The sequence below is a fragment of the Narcine bancroftii genome, chromosome 5 (genome assembly GCF_036971445.1).
Source record: "Narcine bancroftii isolate sNarBan1 chromosome 5, sNarBan1.hap1, whole genome shotgun sequence".
In the NCBI taxonomy this organism is placed as follows: Eukaryota; Metazoa; Chordata; class Chondrichthyes; order Torpediniformes; family Narcinidae; genus Narcine; species Narcine bancroftii.
The window spans coordinates 139,873,470-139,894,640 of record NC_091473.1 but is presented as its reverse complement, the minus strand read 5'-3'; the positions used below and the strand labels follow the sequence as shown (position 1 = coordinate 139,894,640).

Genomic DNA, 21,171 nt, shown 5'->3' with positions numbered 1-21,171 from the left:
GGGATCATGGTTCGAAAGAAATAACATCAAATATATTTAAAATAGTGAATGATTGAAAGATGATGTTCAGTGTGATCCAAGTTCCCTTGTCGATGTAGTCTCTCCCAAATAAAGAGGTTTGGCAACAACTGTAGAGTTCTTCTGTCTTCAAGGATGACCTAACCTTGCAGCTATCAGTCCTTCATTCTTCATTCCAAACTCACCCACAACAAGCCATTAAAATCTGAACAATGTTACAGATTATTTACAAGGGAAATTGAATGCGTAAGGCTTAAAATTAAGATAGAGTTATTTAGGTGAGATAACACTGTTGAGTAAAACAGACCAAGGTTAAAACAGGGCCTAGATCAATTGGGAAAGTGGGCAAGAAATAGCAGATGAAATCAGATAGACATCTAGAACAATGAAGCATCACATACAAGTCAACAGGAACATTATAGACAGCTCTAACTTTTCATAATTTGTTTAAAACCAACCTTCCGCCAACAGCAGAATAGTTTTGTTTTAATTTGCCTGATTCAGTACTCGTGCAAGTTGTATTAATCATCTCTGATGGGGTTTCTGTTTTTTTTTTCTTGTCCATTGGTCCAATTCCTTAACAATCCATTACCTGCTTTAGTGGCTCCACACCAACTCCTTTTCCAGAAATCTCCCAAATGAAAAAAAAAGTATTAAAAGTGAGAGAATAAAAACCCTCCAATTTCAAAGCAACATTTAATGAAGGAATTAATGAATGTACCAACCTGCCTCGTAGAGAATCAGACATTAAAAAGCAGAATGTTTAAAAACGTTTGATTCTCATTTTAGGATTGGGTTACAAAAAGAAAGACGGCATAGAAAATGGGTTAACTCAAGAAATAGCTCAAAAACCACCACTTTTCAATTTTATTGAGTGTTTTGCATTTGGGCAGAAGGGGCCAAGGGAGATGAAGTCAACTTACTTTCACCGCACTAAGGTCCATAGGGTGTTTAATAATATCATGGTAATCATGAAGTCCCAAAGCTTCAGTATCCACAGGGTCATAGAAGGGCCAAGCATACGCAGCATGTTTCTTTGCAAACATTTCTTTGAGAATGCTATTACAATCTTGGAAATATTCCATTATTTTTTCTTTCTTTCCAGCTTGCTGCTGTTGAGAATCTGGTAGATCTTTTGCTGGTGACTTGATGGACTGACTTGTTACTTTCCAAGAACAGATTTTTGAAGGCTTTCTTGACATGGATTCACTCCCTTCATTTGAAATTGAAGTAGTGGGTGTAGTAGTATCTGCCTTCCTTTTTACTCCTTTCTTTACCTTAAACAAAAATAATCAATTAAAGTGGGCAATAGTTTTGAGAAGGAAACATCAAACCTAAACAAGTAGAAATAGGCATCTTAAAAAAAAATTCAGTCAATTCAAAATTATTTAAATGTTTCCCTTCCCTTAATTTCAGTTTCTTGAAATACCATGGCAAAGGAACAATCAACATAAAAGTATTTACAATTTTAAATAAATGGGAATCCATCCTTAAGTAGAGCAGTTAAATTATGTCTGTTCTGAATTATTCCTCAATTTAAAACAAAATGATTTATAATTTTCCACAGCACAAAAATTCGATCTCCTAACAAATCCCTTGGCATTAACCAAGGATGAGTTTCTAAGGGATGCTTTTTGCTCGCACTAATGATAATAACACTGCTGCTGGTTCACAGGGAGATTGTGGCAGGCCAGTTAAGAGATTTTGTTCTGCCAGTTTCCAGACCAAATCTCTCAAATGACCAACAGCCACCTTTGGAATTATGTGCCACTGCAGTTATAATCTGGAGCAAAAAAACAAATGGAAACCTGATAGGTAGAGACAGAACTGGCAGCTCAACGTTATAAGGTAAAGGTGCTTCAGGAGGGACAGAGGTGGGTTTAAAAGAAGAGGGGATGTAGCATTACTGGTTAAAAAAGATGTTACAGCAATGATCAAAGGTGGCATTAGAAATGGATCAGCCAATGAGTCATTATGGATTGATTGGAGGAATAAGGCACACTTGATCACCAAGTTGGGAGTGAACTACAGTCTCCCAGATAGTCAACTGGAATCAGAAAATCAGATATGCCAGAACATTGCTTCAGTTGTAGGTCAATTATGGTTGCCATAGGAGAGGATTTTAACTTTCCAAATGTTGATAATGAAATTCATAGCACAAAATGTTTAGATAGGATGAAAGTTCTCAAATGTGTTCAGGAAAGTTTCATTATCAGTAGGTGGAGGATCCCACAAGGGAGAGGTCAACATTTGATCCTACTTAAAAATTAGGAAGGGCATATGGATAAAGTATGTGTGGGTGTGCCTTTGGGGACCAGCAACCATTGTTCTACCAGGTTTAAAAAACTCAAAGAGAGACTGGGGAGGACCAAGAATTAAAATTCAGAATTGGGGCAAGGTCAATTTTGAAATTACAAGCAAAGGATTAGCTTATTAATTGAAACAGGCTGTTTGAAGGAGGAAGAATGTGAGGAAAATAGGATAATTTTTAAAAAAGTATGTCAACAAGAGTCCAGGACATCCACCTACATCTTGAAGTGAAGGATGAGATATGCAGGTGTATGAGGAAAATACAAGCTCTGGTCATGATTCAAAAGTATGCATGGGGCAGATATGAGCAGCTGGGATTGTGTGTAGTTGGAGGAGTTTTGGGAATGGAGGAGGGTAAAAATGGGACAGGAGATAGCTCTAGCAAATAATATTAAGGATGATTCTAAGAGATTTTCTAAGTGCACAAAGGGAAAAAGGGTAACCAAATATATAGGAATCAATGATGTCAATTTTGTGTGGAGCAACACAAGATGGGCAAAGTCTTAAATGACTTAAATTCTCCTCTGTTTATACTGTGAAGAAATGTCAAATGAGTAGAAAAAAACACCATGTACCAGAAGAGTAAAAGAAAAAGAAAAAACTTCAGAGAAAGAAAATATGAACTCTTATTATTGTTAATGTCCATGCCATTTTATTTATCTAACAAAGCATTAAAACTACATAGATCTTTAACATCATACAATGAATATATTTTTGATACACACTCTTTGTTTTAGACATACCCTCAATTTTAATTTTTTATTTTGATGGATATTTTCATATAATTTTGTCTTTTTCCTAATGTTGAATCTTCAGTATGCCAAAAGCATCTCATCTTTCCTTACTCCATGGATGTCTTGATTCTTAGTTGCCCTTTTCGTCAAGTATCATTACTCTCTTCTTCATTAATGCTTCCAGTGTTTTGTCACATATTTAGCTTTAAATTTCTGTTACACTCTGGTAAAATTGGTTTAACTCAATTTAAGATAATCTCCTAATCCTTTCCTGCAACTATGCCAAACTTAGTAGAATTCTGGCGATTGCTCTCAACTGCTCTCCCACTGCCACCCTTTTAACTTGGCCAGGTTCATTATAAAACTACAAATCAGTGTTACCCCCTCTTATTGGGATTTCTACATGTCAAGAATTCTACACTTTTCAAAGGGGTGTGGCTATGCGAAGGATCTAGACAGATGGGTCTTGGATGACCTCTCCGTGAAGAGTATTAAAAAGATGGTTTAAAAGTAAGTTTTTTTCACTGAATGAACAAAATGAACTCGAAGAAGCAAAGACAGCAAAAAAAACAAAATCAGAAACGTCAAGTGAAAGCCCGAAAGGGAGCGGAACAAGAGTGGCCTTTGGACCAGCTGAACGCAGCAGTGCTCGGCGCGAGACTTGAACATAATCCTGGATAAGGAGACTATATGCAATTGTTTCACGAGTGTTGAATCCACAATGAGAGATATGTCAGAGAAGATCTCTGAATTTAAAGAGGCTTTTGATGATTTAATGCAACAAAAGAGCCAAGTGGAAGTTGACTTGGTTAAAATGCAAGAAAAGCTGAAAGAGGATATGAAGAAGTGGGACTTGGATAAACAAGCTCTGCTGGATAAGCTCAAGCACATGGAGAATTTTAGCAGATGCAATAGTGTTCAGATTATTGGTTTGAAAAAAAGGGATTGACTTGGTAAGCTTGTTTGAAACTTGGATTCCAGGACTATTGGGGAAAAAATAAATTCAATGGAAAACTACAAATAGAAAGGGCTTATTGGACCTTCGGACCCAGAATATCTGACAAGCAACAACTACAGCCAGTCCTGGTAAGACTTTTGAGTTACTGGAAATGGGAAGCAGCTTTGGGAGCATAATTTGATTGCTCCAAGCAACACAATGTCCCGCTTAAGATCGACAGCAGAAAGGAATTATTCTTTCAAGGCTTTAGTCCAACTTTGATTAAGCAAAGGAAAGGCAACTGCCATCAAATAATATAAAATATTCAATGATATATCCCGTGATTCGGGCTGTCAAGTAACGGATGGTAATTGATGCTTTATCATGACCAAGGAAGATTATGAAAAGATTAAATATATTAAACAAAAAGATTAAGAAGAATGCTTACAATGGGAACAAGTAAAAAAAAGTTTAAAACAAAAAGTCATGCATTTATTGTTAACTGTTCCTGAAATTTGCACGAGGAGTTCAAGAAAGAGAGAACTAAGTAAAAATAGTAGCAGGGTGCAGACTCCAGCCTAAGGGGAATAACAGTGCTGGAAGAGGAGCAGTTTTGCAAGATGCCGCCAAAGGGAGGGGTTCTTTCTCAGAAGATTTTGCAGGTTTCCAGGAATTTTTGTTTACGTCACCGTCAAAGCAGGGCCACTATGTTTTTTTCAAAAAGGGGAAGATCACTATATTACTTGAATAATCAAAACAATATTTGTTTCAGAACTCATATGAATAAAACATGAAAGTTTATTAGTCTGAATGATAATAGGCTGGTGAAGAAAAGGATCTTGGTACACTTAAAAAACTAAAGGCAGATGTAGTTTTCTTGCATGAAACACCTTTCTAAATTGGAATATGTTATATTAAAAAGAAGATGGGTGGGGCAAGTAATATCGTCTTCTTTCGGTCCAAAGGCAAGAGGAGTAGCAATTTTAATTAATAAAATTATCAGTGATAATAGAAGATATATCATTAATCAAGCCAAAAGGTTCATAATGGCGCATTGTAAATGTATGCAGAATCCTAGATGTTTATGAATATTAACACTCCAAATTATGACAATGAAGCCTTTATGAAGGATACATTTTTTAAAAGCAGCCAAGGGTTCACAAACTATATTAGTCAGTGTTGTGGGGGGGGGGGGGGGGAGAAAATCTGATTGATATTTGGAGGCAGCTCAATCCCTCAGAGAGACTACTCATTCTACTCAAGGATTCATGACTCTCATACAAAGATTGATTTATTTTTAATGTCTGCACAGTTTAAAAAAAAGTGGCTAAAAACAAAATATTTGGTGAGGCTATTATCAGACCACTAACCTTAACTATTGCAATAGAGGAAAAACAAGAAAATGTGTACAGACACCACTTTGCCACTGGTTTTCAAGAAAAATATAGACTCTTAGAAAATGGGAAAAAAAATTAAAAACTAAACAAAAATATTATAAATTAGGAGAACAAGCACATAAGGTTTTGTTCTGGCAAATGAAGTTGGAGGAGTTAGAGGATGATAAATGCAATTAAAACAGAAGCCAACATTCTAACATACAACCAGAAAGAGATTAATGATATTTTTAGACAATATTACACAAAGCTATACAAATCTGAATTATTAGGAGATGATAATGATATGGACGAGTTTCTAGTAAACGTTGAGCTTCTTAAATTAGTGGTGAGAAAACAAATGGAGTTAGATGTCCTTTTGACAAGAGAAGAAATTGAGAAGGCTCTGTACACTCTCCTAGCTAACAAGTCTCTGGGAGAGGATGGGTTCCTGTCCGGGTTCTATAGACAATTTAAGGCTCTGTTGATGCCTCTTGTAATGGATATGGCATTGGAGATGGACTCTCTAGGACTCTTTTTCAACAGCTATTATTACACAGGTATAATTACAGTGTTGCCAAAAAAAAACAAGTACCCATTAAAAACCTCATCATATCGACCTATCTTGGTTTTGAATGCTGATTATAAAATACTGCAATAGCATTAGTTAATAGACTGAGACAATATTTACCTAAATTGATACATACAGATCAGGTGGGATTTGTTAAAGGAAAACACTCTTCAAATAGTCTGGGTAGGCTATTTAATAGATAAATATCAAAACTGAATCTCTTGATGCAGAAAAGGCATTGAACCGCTTAGAATAGCTTTTAAAAAAAATTAAAACATTGGAGAAATTTGGATTAGGTAGAATATTCATAAATTGGATAAAAACTTCATCATAAACCACAAGCCAATATTATAACTGATAGTTAAATGTCAGTGGTTTTCCCTGAGTTGATCGAATAGACAGGGATGTCCCCTGTCCCCAGCACTTTTCATCCTTGCGATTGAACAGCTGGCAGAGATTATAAGGAGAAATCTGGAGACTAAAGGCTTCAAAGTTGGACAAGAACATAAAATCAGCCTATTTGTTGACGATGAGGCTCCTATATTTATCTGACCCAGCAGAGTCTCTGGAGAAATTACAAACAACACTAGAAAATGAGTGGATAAAAGTGAGATAATGCCATTGACAAACTTTGATTATGAAGGATATTAAAAAGCAAGTCAATTTAAATGGAAAGTAGATGAAATTAAATACATGAAGAATGACTGACAATAACATACAGAATTTGTACAAATTATACTTCCCTGTTAGGGAAGGAGGAGAAGGATTTGCAGAAATGGAAAGACTTGCTGATTGCTTTGATGAAGAGTTAATTGTGTTAAAATGAAAGTGATGACAATATCTTTTCCAATCGCTGTCTATTTCTTTAAATTATTAAATAAGTGTATCAGGCAATTCCTATGAAACAATAAGGTGCCTAGAAATATCGCTGAAAAAATTAACATGGGATTGCAAGAAAGGAAGACTTAGGCTACTAGATTTTAGAAAGTATTATTTGTCAGTACAAGCCAGATTTCTTTCATCTTTCTTTGAGGAAGGCAGCAACCCCCCCCCCCCCACCCCCATCAATTCAAATGGGATTATACTCAATGAAAGAGGGGGCAGCAAAGGATTTTATTTACAAATTGAGTGTTAAGTCAATAACAGAAGACAGATCATCCTACATTAATACATATGAGTAGAGTATTGGCAAGAAATCAATGAGTGTATTGGGGGAAAAAGCAGGGATATCATGAAGAGCATAATTATGTAAGAATGTCCTGTTGCCTCTTAATGTAGGTAACAGGATATTAAACTCCTGGAATAAGATACATTGAAGACCTGTATGCAGAGGGAATTCTTGTCTTTTGATTAACTAAAACAGAAATCTGGAGTAGTTAATGGGACCTTCTTCTGTTTCCTCCAGCAAGATCGTTCCTGAGAGAAAGATGGAGGCCCCACCTGAAATTAGTGAAATGGAACGAATGATCAGGCTGGGGAATTCACCCAAATTCATAACCAAAATATACTATGCTCTCCAGAGTGAAAGTGCAAAACCAGGTTCACAGAGGTCAAGAGAGATGGATTTAGGTGTTGTAATATCAGAAAGATGCTGGTCTGATTGGTGTTTGGATAGAATGACATCAATTATAAATGCAAGATATGGACTGGTTTAGTATCAACTCCCTTCACCAATTGTATCTTGTGCCACAGTCGCCACATAGGTCAAATTCTAAAATATCGGAGATGTGTGATTGAAACAAGAATGTTTTTACGTGCTACGTGGCTGTGTGTGAAAGTGAGGTCTCTTTGGCAGAATATTGCGGAAATATTAACAAGGATAACAGGAGTGGGCTTTGCAGACAACCAAGAACTTTATCTTTTGGGTAATTTTATTGAAATAAGTAATAAATTAACTCAATTCCAAATTTATTTCATAAAACTAGCTTTAGCAGTGGCTAAGTATATTGCAACTACTTGGAAGTCCAACTCTCCATTACTCATCGCACGATCGGCTGCAGAGATGAATGGTTGTATACCTATAGATAAAATTACATATAATCTAGAAAATAAGTATGATATATTTGCAAAGATATGGCAGCCATATTTGGACCATATAGAGGCCCAATTATAATAATGATAATAACATGTTGTTACAATATTAGCAGATGTGATTGCCCTTCATAATTTTTTTTTAGATTTTTATTATGGATAGTATAGGTGTGAGGTTTTATATTTTGAAGGAGGAGGGTTTTTCTTTTGAATGAAAATGTTTAATATATTGTGAAATTGAAAATTTAACTACATTTATAAAAAAGGAAAATAAAATTCTATTTTTTTTTACTCTACGACTGTTACAGTTAACATTAGAGATGTTGAAATATACCATCATCTTTTATTGGAGACTTCACAGAAACAGCTTACATATTTACTGTAATTTTTTTTCCTGATTTCTTCCCACAGCACGCTTCCAAAGTTATTACGTGTTTTATTCATTAGTTCAATCCAGGTGAACTCATATTAATCTTGATAACACTGATAATAGATCTATCCACATTACTGTTAATTATTTCCTTAATCTATATCACTATAAATGGTAGGAGGTTTACACACTGCCCTCTGACGAGAATCAATGGGCTCCCATCCCTGCCTCACTTCAGATTTGGCCGTAATATCATCAGTGCCCTCAATTCATTTCTTTTATTTCTGAGATTCCTTGCCCTAAAGTATGCATTAATTGTGGCCAAGTTTGAAAGGCCTAAATACTGAATGACTTTTCAGTTTGTCAGAAATTACCAGTACACAAAACAAAAAAAGAACCATAGAGTCATAGAGAATATTTTTAAAAATCCTTTGATTTTGAAACATTTCAAGTTCCTTTTCAAAAATAGAAACACTTACTTTAGTCACAAATTGGCTTGCTGAAATAAGAGGAGGAACTGGAGTTACTGGCAAAGACGTCTGGATTGATTGCACTGGTTTTTGAATTGCAATTTCAGACGGTGGGCAGAACTTTGACTGGGAAGTCGAAGACACTGCTGGCAGAAAGTAGAAAGGGCATCACCATGCTGAAAGAGTAGTAGAAAAAAAACCTAACTTTACAATTGTCGGCCAGATTAATATTAATAATAGCCCAAGACAATTATGCCATGCAAGTAGAAGCATCACAAGGCAAGTACTTTTGCTAAGATGATAGTTTCAAGCATAAATACACAGCCATAAGCTAATCTTGTATTAAATCTAATGCCTAATTATACTTTTCTTTCTTTCAAATTTACGATTTCACAGAAAACAAAAAAAAAGTATGTTATACATAAATGGGGAACCTCGTTATTTGATTACCTGATCCTGTTCCTTTTTCATGTGTTCCTCTTTTATTGACAACTGGAAGTTCTATTTCCACTTGTGGCATTTTTGCTACCTTCTGTAGAAAAAGCTTCTCTAGAGTTTGCGCCATTAGTACTACATCATCACCTGGCTTTAAACAGACATTTATTATGTTATTGAGTAATTAACCACAAAAGGTGCAAAACAAAGCAAAATGAAAAGACATACTCGATTATACACATAGCAGTTGGTAAACATTGTATTTAGATCTTCAATACACTCCATGGCTTTAAAATAATATTTATTTTCCAGGCGATTTTTTATTGTACCCAAATCCATTGGCTTCTTTGTTATTTGATAATAATCCTGTGTGAAAGAAAACATTGATGTTTAGATCAGAATTTGGCTGTAAAATTTAATAACTGCTTTCCCCCCCCCCCCTTAATATTGTAGTATTTTAAAATGTAACTAAATCTATACTTTAAAAACAGTGGTTCTCAACTTTTCCTTTCCACTCACATACCCCTTTAAGTGGTCCCTACACGATCAGTGGTCTGTGATTACTAAGGGATTGCTTAAGGGGATATGTGAGTGGGAAGGGAAAATTGAGAATCACTGCTCTGGACCCAATTGTTACTGAAATATTTTGCTTGAGAAAAATGATCACTTGCCCATTTTCTTTGGAGTTATGAAACTGTGCACAAAACAAGTCAATTAGGTACAATTAATACAGTGATTTTCAAACTTTTTCTTTCCACCCTCATACCACCTTAAGCAATCCCTTACTAATCACAGAGAACCTATGGCATAGGGAATACTTAAAGTGATACGTGAGTGGAAAGAGGACAGTTGAGAAACACTGCTTTAAAACAATCCTGCACATATTAAACAAATCCTTTCCCTTCCAAACTTGATTTTATTAGCTCAAATGTAAAATATGAACTTCAGTCAACTTAAGATTATTTGACTCCTCCATGTGAACAAATCTGGCTTTTTTTTAAAGAAGGAGAATTTGTTAATTAAACAGAATACAATACTCATCTGGAAAATTCAGTGTGAGGAATACTTTGGATCGGTGCATGTTCATATATCAGCAAGATTATATGAATGGCAACATTATGAACCATAGCCTGAACATTTGCAAATGGTATAATAGTGGGTCTTGATTAAGAAAACAAGTGCAAAATACTGAGAAAAAAATGTGACAACATAAGGTTAAGAGAACACATTGGTCAGGAAAAATAACACTCAGTGGAAAAATTAAGATCTGAAATGATAACTATTCATCTCTTCTTTCCATCTCCTTTCAGCAACTGCCTGACCTACAGAATTTTTATTTTGGATTTCTAGCACCCATAGCATTTTGCCTTGGTACTGGATGACAGGGTTCAAATAAAATTATTTTCTGAAGTATAAAATCAAAAAGTGGCCCAGAAATTTGGGTTTAGAGGAATAAACTAGTGAAACAATTTTGAACAAAAGAGTGGCTAATCCATATCTATGTTGGAGGTTAAGACCAATACCAGAGGACACAACCTTATAATTCAACCAAGACAGTCTGAGAGAAATTTACTTTTTAAAATATACAAAAATGTTGAAAGTGTTATCAAATAAATGTTATAAAATTATCAGACTGCTCACAAAACTCCAAATAATTTACTAATCTCTTCAGAATATTCAAATCTAGCACTTTGTCTGGTTTAATCTTCCAATGCCTCTTGCTGTAAATAAGACATACCAGCAACAGATCAAGAGCTACCACCATCTTCTTAAGAAGAGAGTACTTACCCATGAAACTCACAGCAAGAATAACATTAAAAATGTTTTAGAAAATTTATACTACAAATGAATTCAAGTGATATCATGTAAACTAAAATTGAAAGTACTTAAAAAGGTGGTGTTTTTTCCATTAAAACTAGTCAAAAGATCTTTGTTATGTTATAATGTTATGCTAACTTGTGATAGGCCATGTAGAAAAGAGTATATAGGAAAGGGCTTTCTTTGGTTAGTAAGTTAATAAGAGTATATTTAAAATAGTAGCTTGGAGTGATAAGGAGAAAATGCTGTTAAAGAACAATGGAGCACAAGTTCCTTCTAGGTTTCTGTCACAAAAAAAGCTGCTATAGATAATACTCAATAGTTTTCTCACCTTCAGAGCAGCCATTCTCAACCTTTTCAAGGCTATGCCCCCCCACCCCCAGAGGAGCCCCCTTTCTTGTGAAGCAGTCTAGTTTGTATCTTCCATACTTTTCTCCCATCAACTACATAAAATACAAAAAGAAATTATGATTTAATGACCCCTCACCCCTTCCCCAAAAATGTGTTGTGGCCCCAAGAGGGGACAGAATGGGCCCTGTTAAGAAAGGTTGCTTGAGAACCCTGGTGATAGATAATATGGCACAATGCCAAAAGGTCTGTCAATTAGGTTTCCACTCTTTTGTCATACCATAACATGGAACCTTTTGCTTTGGTTTCTTTTTTTTCCCTTAGTTCTGGTTGTATACTTTTCCAAAGATCAAAACAAGGTAATAAACATGAAGCCTTCCAACATTTGAATTGCTCTACCTTCATTGGACAACAATCAATCATGCCATTCAGAGAAAGTAAACGCAATCTCTCCACTTAGACAAGCACCAAGCATAATGGACAATATTGTAAAATGATGACCAGCTGAAATTGGTCATCTTGAAGTGAAAAATGCTCACGTCACCAGCATTTATGATATTCACTCTGTTGGCCTCTTCTGCCTGTGTTACATGTAATTGCTACAAAGCTAGCCTGTTCACACATTCAACTTATTTTTTAAATTTAGACAGACAGTATGGTAACAGTCTCTTTCGGCCCACGAGCCCATGCCGCCCAATTGACCTACAATTTCCGGTGCGTTATATATTATAAACCTCATGAACCCCTTGGATTAAATAAGCAAAATTGAAATAAAGTTTAGAATTGAGTGAAAAGCAACCAAATCTGCTTCTTTTTCCTTTCTTTACTAATTGTATTCTTTTCTATCCCTATTGAGGTTATTTGGGGGGGAGTGGGGTTTTTATAAAACCATCAGGTATAAGGATTTGATAGTATTACATTATTATATTTTGAATTTCAACATGATTATGTATGGAAAATTTAAATATTAAAAACCTCTGGTACGTTTTTGAACGCCTCACTATTTCTGCAGCTATGAAATGTTAAATCTCCAGTCTCATGGCTGTGATGCCAAGCACTTTGTTAATTACTGCTGAATAAAGCACAACAGTGCAAATGTGTTGTAAACAGACAAAAATATACTTACAGGCAAGTTTAGCTTCACGGCATCAACAGGTTGCTGAAATGGCCAAGCAAAATGGTGCTTCCACAAAGCTTTAACCACCACTTTCTGTAAATATTGTAGCTGGTTTGTCATGCGGCCAGGTTTATTTGGATTACAGTATTCTGGCGGCTCCGGGTTCACAAATGTATATTCATGCAAAGCCCTTTTATCTTCTGTTGATGTCATAATGAACTCAAGTTTTTCCAGAGGCAATGGCTTTTTTTTTACATTTCCATTCAACGATCTCAGCAATTTACTAAACCCATTATATCTGCTGAATGTGAACAACATAATTCAGAATCAGATTTAAAAATAATCATTTTATAAACTTAAATGCAAAGACAGACAGTACATTAAAAATTTATATTCTCAAATTGCATTGAGATAGTGGTCCAATATATAGTAACGTGCCAGAAATACCACTTCATGCAAAACAGATAAACAAAAATTAAATGGTGAAATGCTTAAACATAATACAGTAAACTATTTTTTTAATATAACATTTTGGCTTGATGCCCCCACACCCATTGCTGCCCATGTGGACCGCTGCCATGCTGCAACTGGGTAACTCCTGCCAGTGCAGTTCAAGCATGAGGTCACTTGCTCACAGCTCCCTGCCACCATATGGGTGTCCCTAAATGCAACTGTGTGCTGATGACCACTCCACTAGACCCTGCACTCCCTCCCCATCTTGCTCCGTTGGACTCTCCACTCCACCTGAAAGAAATCAGGGACAGGATTAATAATCACTTAAAAGACAAGGGCTTTAACTGAATACCTGAAAAGGGTGCATTGTGACCAACTAATCTAATTTTTTATTTTAAAAGGCAATGAGCTGAGTATATTAATGATGGTAGTGCAATAGATGTGGTTTACATGGACTTCAGTACAGCCTTTGACAAGGCCCCATGTGTGAAATTGGTTCAAAAGGTTAGGTCTCATGGGATCCAAAGCAAATTGCATCCAAACCTAGCTTAGTAATAGGAGACAGTGTTTTTGTGCTTGATGTCTGTGACCTACAAATATGGTTTCTGGGACCCATGCTGTTTGTAATGCTTTCGACGTGGATGTAGAAACCAATACAAGTTGAAGATAACATGAAGACTGATTGAGATGTTGAGAGTGTGAATATATAGAGGATACATTAATGGGCTGGTGAAATTATCTGAAAATTGCAGATGCATCTCAATGCAAATGATTGCAAGGTGATTTATTTTGGGATTAACAATGAGATCATGAACTGCAGGGTCCTCAGGATGATAGAAAAACACTCATGTATAAATCTAAACACTCTTGGAATGTACCAGTAGATACTGGCATGTTTTTGGCCAGGGAATTGACTTAATAGCACAGAGATGTTATTTTCCAACTCATGAAAAAAAAATCATCCCTTTGCTGGAGTACTAAATGCAGTTCAGATCTTCACAGTACAAGAAAGATGTGATTGCACTGGAGAGGGTAAAGGAGATTAATCACATTACACTATAGGAAAAAAGGTGGTGGAAGCAGATTCAGTAACCTTCAAGAGTATGGTAATTTTTTTTCTAAAACAATGTTCACAGGACTGCATTGTGAAGCCCATTCCAACCATTCTGTGTGGCAATATTTGATACATTGAAAGCCCACTTTAAAGTGTCCAAACAAGTCTTGAGGAACCACCATTCTTTTTACTTGAGAATTCAGAAGATTTTCCTTTCAGCTCACCTTCACACTAATCAATAGCCCTGGTCACCATGTTATCTCCAACATCATGTGGATTTGAAAAAATTCTCCATGAAATAATCTGAAATGTTTTGTATGATTACATATATGCACATTTATTTATATCACGTTTGCAACTTCCTCAAAGATTTCAGATGTGACATACTATTCAGGGCAGGTGGGATGTGTCCGAGGTTGCTGAGAGAGGGGAATATTGCTGGGGCTTTGATGAAGACCTTCAGCCACAGTTCAGATTTCAGAGGTCATAGTGAACATGCAGGAGAGAGAATGAAAACTTGGCCAAATGGTGCACTAAATGTCACCAGAAAGGTAATCCAGAGGGATATCATCCAGTGATCATTGGGGGACCAGAGATGGAGAGGGTGAGCAATTTTAAGTTCTTGGGAGTCACCATCTCAGAGGATCTTTCCTGGAGCTAACACACTAATGGCATCATGAAGAAAACACCTCAGTGCCTCTACTTCCTCAGGATTTTGCAGAGGTTCGGTATGACAGCAGAAACCCTGGGAAATTTCAACAGATGTATGGTGGGAAGTGTGCTGACTGACGACATCACACTGTCTGGTATGGGGACACCAATACCCATGAGCATTACAAGAGGAAGTGGACACAGCCCAAGACATCACAGGCAAACCCCTTCCCACTATTAAGAACATCTACAGGGAACCCTGCCATCAGAGAGCAGCATCAATCATCAAGGATTAACACCACCTAGCACATATTCTGTTTTTCCTGCTGCCATTAGGAAAGAGATATAGGTGCCATAAGACTCCCATCATCAGGTTCATGAAAAGCTGCTCCCCCTCCACCATCAGACTCCTCAACAACAAACCTAAGGAGGGATTCATTTAAGTTCTTGGGAACTTTTGCACTTCGATTGTTTTTCTCCTATATTGCCAGTCACTTCACATTTCTTTACGTGCACAAGTTTTTTTCAACTACCAATAATTGGCAATGCTGCACAGTCATCATGAAAAAGAATCTCAGGATGGTATTTGTATGTACTCTGACAATAAATCTGAAATCTGACCCCAAGGGATAGGATTTACTCACATTACAAAAGCATGAACTTGATGAGGGTAGTCAGCATGACTTTTCAAGTTTGCAAGACATAACCTGTCTTTGAGTTTTGTTTGAGGTGGTAGCAAAGATGATTGAGGTGGGTAGGGCAGTGGATATCGTCTCCAAGAAAGTATTTAGCAGGTTCCTCATTGTAGGTTGATGGTGAAGATCAAGGCTCATGGATCCATAGAGAATTGGTGAACTAGATTTAAAATTGGCTTGGTCAAAGAAGACAGAGGGCAGTGGTAAAGTGGCATTATTCTGAATGGGAGGTCTGTGACTGGTGGAACTTCTCTTGTTTGTGATGTTTATAAAGGATTTGGATCAAAAAAGTAGGTAAGCAAGTGAGGAAGAGTATACAAAAATTGGAAATATCAGCAGATATGGCAGATGGAGTTCAATCCAGGTAAGTGTAAGGTTTTGCACTTTGGAAGGACAAACGCAAAAAGAAAATGTGCAGTCGCGGGATCTTTGAGCACTGATGCGTATTAAGGTGCAAGTCCGTAGCTCCCGAAAAGTGGCAAAATATATGGATAGGGTAGTATGGCATACTTATTGGTCTGGGCATTAATTATACATCAACAAATCCTACTGCAGTTCCTTAAAACTGGTCAAGCCACATTTGGAGTCTTGTGTGCAATTCTGGTCACCCAGGATCAACGTGGAGGCTTTGGAGAGGTCCAAAGAGATTCACAAGAGTTTTGCCCGGATTAGAGAAAATATTAGCTCTAAAAGAGGGTGGATGAACTTGGATTGTTTTCACTGCATTGCAAGATACTGAGAGAGCAACCTAATAAGAGTACACAACATCATGAGAAGCACAGGTGAGGTGGACACGATTCTTTCCCAGGGAGGAAATGCAAAATCATAGAGAGCATAGATTTAAAGCAAGAAAGTGAAAGTTTAAAAGAGATTTGTAAACAAGTTGATTTTTTTTCTGAAAAGGAAAAAATTCTATAAACACAGAAATGCTGGAGGAACTCAGCAGATCTCTCATCACCCATAGGAGACAATGATATAAACTGACATTTCAGGCCTGAGGCCTTCTCAGTGTTCAACTAAGGGAGGTGGTAGGAGCAGATGACAGCAACATTTATAAAGCATTCAGACCGACAGGAACAGGCAGTAAATAGATGGTTATAGACTATAAGCAGGCAGATTAAATTCTCATCATTATGGGCTGAAGGGCCAGATCCTGTGCTTTAGTTCCTGTGCTTTACTGATCCATGTTCACAAATGCTTGCCAATTTTCTTTGATCAGTACTTCTAAATTGCTCACTGCTACCGACAACAAATTACACATCCCATAAATAATGTTAAAATGTTGTAAATTAGTTTCTCTCCCTCTCTAAATAATCAAATATTTCAATTGAATTTTACAATTGAAAACAAATCTTGATACTTAATGTCTGAAAATTACTTGTGTTTTTAAATAAAAAGCCAATGGAAAAAAAATAATTGGAACTTGTTTTTAGCAATATTATGTGCCTCATGACCATTTTAAAAATTACTTCAAACATTACATTTATTAACAATCTATTAAATTTTTGATTCCATTATTTCTCCTGTATTTGTTCATGGAAAAGATACTCACAGATAATGATCAAGAACTGCAAAAGACCTCACATTCAAATTATTGAGAAGGAGGAGGATTTGTGATTGTGTCACAAAGGACATCTTTTCAGTAACAATTAACAGCCCATTACATCATTTCTTACATTCCACAAATGGAATAGTTCAGCAAATTTAGAGTTACACTCTAGGTGCATAAAAGATTTTAGGATGTTACATAGCTTGTTTTAATCTCTCACATGCACAAAAATATAAATAAAGCCATCTGACAGATATCTACAAGGTCAGAACAAGGCAAATAAAAGCATTTACCTCCTACAAGGTCAGAACCACTAAAATAAAAACAAATATCATTGATTTCTCTGTTCCTACATAGGCTCTGGAAGTTCCTGACTGGACATTTCCCCAGATTCTGGAGAATCAAGACAAAATGGATTCTTTATTTCAAATGATTCTAGTTTTATTTTGTAGTTAATTGTCTGGACTTTTATTTTTGTAAACTTTTCATTTAACTTGACATCTCTTACCTCATTTGCTGATTATGGCTGCCTCACCAAACAAGTGAAGCTCTAGTCTTCTCAGATTTTGTATTCAGGCATTATACGAATATTTGCCATTTATTTATTAATTTATGGTAAATTTATTAATTCACATTTAGCCCATCTTACTGTGGTCAATTTCTAATATTTTCAAACCACATTTTTGGAATTAAGTGTTAAAACTTTGACACAGAATCATGGGTCCTCTACCGGCATCACCTACGGCTCTTAGAACGCTTCCACCAGCGTTGTCTCCGCTCCATCCTCAACATTCATTGGAGCGCTTTCATCCCTAACGTCGAAATACTCGAGATGGCAGAGGTCGACAGCATCGAGTCCACGCTGCTGAAGATCCAGCTGCGCTGGGTGGGTCACGTCTCCAGAATGGAGGACCATCGCCTTCCCAAGATCGTGTTATATGGCGAGCTCTCCACTGGCCATCGTGACAGAGGTGCACCAAAGAAAAGGTACAAGGACTGCCTAAAGAAATCTCTTGGTGCCTGCCACATTGACCACTGCCAGTGGGCTGATATCGCCTCAAACCGTGCATCTTGGTGCCTCACAGTTCGGCGGGCAGCAACCTCCTTTGAAGAAGACCGCAGAGCCCACCTCACTGACAAAAGGAGGAAAAACCCAACACCCAACCCCAACCAACCAATTTTCCCCTGCAACCGCTGCAACCGTGTCTGCCTGTCCCGCATCGGACTTGTCAGCCACAAACGAGCCTGCAGCTGACGTGGACATTTACCCCCTCCATAAATCTTCGTCCGCGAAGCCAAGCCAAAGAAAGAATTCACATTTAGCCCATCTTACTGTGGTCAATTTCTAATATTTTCAAACCACATTTTTGAAATTAAGTGTTAAAACTTTGACACAGATTGTTAACCAAATTTTTGTTCTTCTAGAATTTGTCAGAATTACAAGCCCCAAATAGTCTTAAATATTCATTTTTTTCCCCTGCTGGAACAGTATTGTTTCCCCAAAATGGAAATGTAATAATAAAAATACAATTTTGCTTTAAAAATCCAAGAGGGGCATTAGTATGCCAAGGCCAAAGAGTGGCTGATTAAATTCAAGAAATTGCATACATTGGAACTCTAAAACATTAACAGTTTCTCTTTCCACAGACCTGCTGAATATTTCCACCATTTTCTGATTTTATTTCAGACCTAGCAGCTGCCTCCTTCCAGCAGCACATTAGTATGTGACCATATCTGCAGGTTAGCTCCAAAATTTACTTCAAGACAAAGTGGAAAACAAATAACTAGTTCAGGAATGAGAATGACCGGGAAAAAGGTGTGCCTATTCTCAGCCTGGACTGTGTTTAGTTAAAGAGTAGAGTTAGTCCTGTTATGCTGTGATTGGCTGCTGCCAGCTGGACATGCTTCCTGAGACCAATCCTCTCCATAGCCCTTTGCATGCTCCCTATTTCACTCTGCCTTGATCAGTTAATGAGGTTGACGGCTGTTCCAGTCAATAGTTAATAAAAGCCTATCAGTTTCACAACTTCAGTCTTTTGTGGTAATTGATGGTGCATCAATTTTATTAACTATAAATTTTTAAGAATGATAGAGGAGTACATGAAACCCAAGAAGCTCAACATAGACCCTCAATCATCTGACACCCTAAACACGTTGAACTCTGACGACTCAGTTTTGAAGACTTCTTAACAGCGGCTGCGGACATTATCGCCACGGATGATAACCAACTGAGGCTCTTCGGAGTTGGAGCCCTGGTATTCCCGATGATCAACAATGCCAGGTCTTATATGGACACCAAGGAGATACTAAAGGCCCTGTATCATGGGAGGGTTAATGAAGTCTATGCCAGACACCTTCTTGCCACCAGAAAGCAGCGACCCAGTGAGTCAAGTGCTCCGGAACCTATGCAGAGCTTGTGACTGTAAGGCCATGACAGCTGCCCAGAACACTTGAGATGCTTATGTGGCCAGCTTCTGCTCTATGTACATAAGGCAGAGACTCCTAGAACAAAAAGATACTTGGTCAATAGAGGGCAGTTGAACTGACAGAGATGCTGGAGGTGGCCCTCCAAAACTCGGATGATTACTTGGCCACTGTGGGTGCCGGTATCTTGGGATGGGAGAAATTGTCCCATCCCATGAGCTGCTGGTTGCTGATGCTAACTTCTAGTGACCTCAGCTTGGCTGCAGTTGCGGGGGAGAACCCCAAATGGTACTTCTGCTGGCAGCGCAAGCATCTGAGGAAACACTGCCCTGCCAAGGAGGCGGTCTGCACTAGGTGCAGAAAAAAAGACATATTATGCTAAAGTCTGGGGGGGGGGGGCGTGGCAAGATGGCGTAGAGTCTAGACGTGTAATCTCGACCTCTCTGGCCAGACTTTTAAGAACCCGTTTTTAACTCTTTGTTTTCAGGTTTAATTTTTTTTAAAACTTAGTTTAAAGTATAAAGGAATTGTTATTGCTTTTAATGGTAAAAAGATTAAACCTCAAGTACAGAAGAAACTACATTTTCGGAGTGTTGAAGATTTAGAGCCTAAACAGTCTGCGACAACTTCAGGTTTGCTTTCTTTCAAGTCTAAACCACAAAGGTTGCCTGTGGGAGCTGAAAAAATGACTACTACTCACCAGGAGAAGGACATCGCTGGAATTACCCGTTCTCAGGAGGAAGGTGTGTGTGCCCCCGATGTGGATCCTGATTCTGGCAGCCTGCCAATTTTAACGGAGGGGGCATGCAAGAAGGTGACTCCATTGCTTGAAATACCCCAGGATATACTCCAATCTGAATATTTTGGTCTTTTTTGTGAATTTTTGAAGCAACAACGGGTTGCGGGGGAGAACAGCGTCGGCCCCGTGAGGAAGTCGGGGTGCCATCGCTGGGAGTCCAGACCTGCAGTAAAACTGTTAAACTGCCTGTTGTTGAGTGAGGATTTTAAACAATTTCAGGCTGCTTTTTTGAAATGTCAACAACAAGTGGCTTCTAATACATAAAAAGTGTTGGAGGTGGAAAAATCCATTAAAGAATTGTGAGAACGTGAGAGGGAGTTAGAGAGGAAAGTAGATTATTTGGAGAATCAAAGTAGAAGGAATAATGTGAAGATTGTTGGTTTGCCAGAAGGTATGGAAGATCCTCTTAGTTTTTTTTAAACCGAATGAATTCCACAAATACTGGGGCAGGAATTTTTCTCTGGAGGTCTGGTATTGGAGAGCTCATAGAGCCTTAAGAAGAAGACCTCTGCCTGGTCAACCACCGAGACCCGTGATAATTCGATGTTTGAATTATTTGGACAGAGAAACGATACTTCGTTTAGCAGTGCAAAACACGAGTCAATGACAAGCTCAGTTAATGATTCAGAAGAGTAGAGTTTTTTTCTATCCCGATTTGAGTCAAGAGGTTATTCAGCGTCAGCGTCGATTTAATCCAGTTAAAGAAGTTTTGTGGCGTAAAGGTTATAAGTCTACTTTTCGCTATCCGGCAGTGTTGAAGGTGTTTTGTGGAGACTTTCAATCTCGGTGTTTTGAGAATGAGTGTGAAGCAATGAGTTTTGCTGACTCGTTGCCAGATGTAAGAGGACAACGATGTCGTCCACCATTGTCTCCTAAAGAAAAATCTGGTTGTTCTGGAAACGGAAGAAATGGCAGAAATGGGAATGGAAAGAGTCCATTTCCTTGAAATGGGGTCACCGAGTCTGGAATTTCTTGGATGAATAGAACTTTTTTATTTTTATTTTCTTTTTATAT

The 21,171-nt window shown here is 37.4% G+C and overlaps 1 protein-coding gene across 7 annotated transcripts in view; it reads right to left on the bottom strand.

Moving 5' to 3' along the window:
- Nucleotides 1-21,171, bottom strand: part of LOC138764011 (bromodomain-containing protein 3-like) — a 160,325-nt gene that overhangs the window by 114,199 nt on the left and 24,955 nt on the right. For 3 of the 7 annotated variants that reach the window (XM_069939194.1, XM_069939199.1, XM_069939198.1), the window contains exons 2-6: nt 12,542-12,833; nt 9,478-9,615; nt 9,265-9,400; nt 8,824-8,960; nt 942-1,295 (exon numbers count right to left, since the gene is read on the bottom strand). In XM_069939194.1, coding sequence (XP_069795295.1) covers nt 942-1,295; nt 8,824-8,960; nt 9,265-9,400; nt 9,478-9,615; nt 12,542-12,745 — 969 coding nt within the window. In that variant the 5' untranslated portion in view covers nt 12,746-12,833. Of the gene's footprint in view, nt 1-941; nt 1,296-8,823; nt 8,961-9,264; nt 9,401-9,477; nt 9,616-12,541; nt 12,834-16,937; nt 17,002-21,171 lie in introns of those variants that run through there. The other 4 variants (XM_069939196.1, XM_069939195.1, XM_069939197.1 and 1 more) reach the window with 4 other exon arrangements.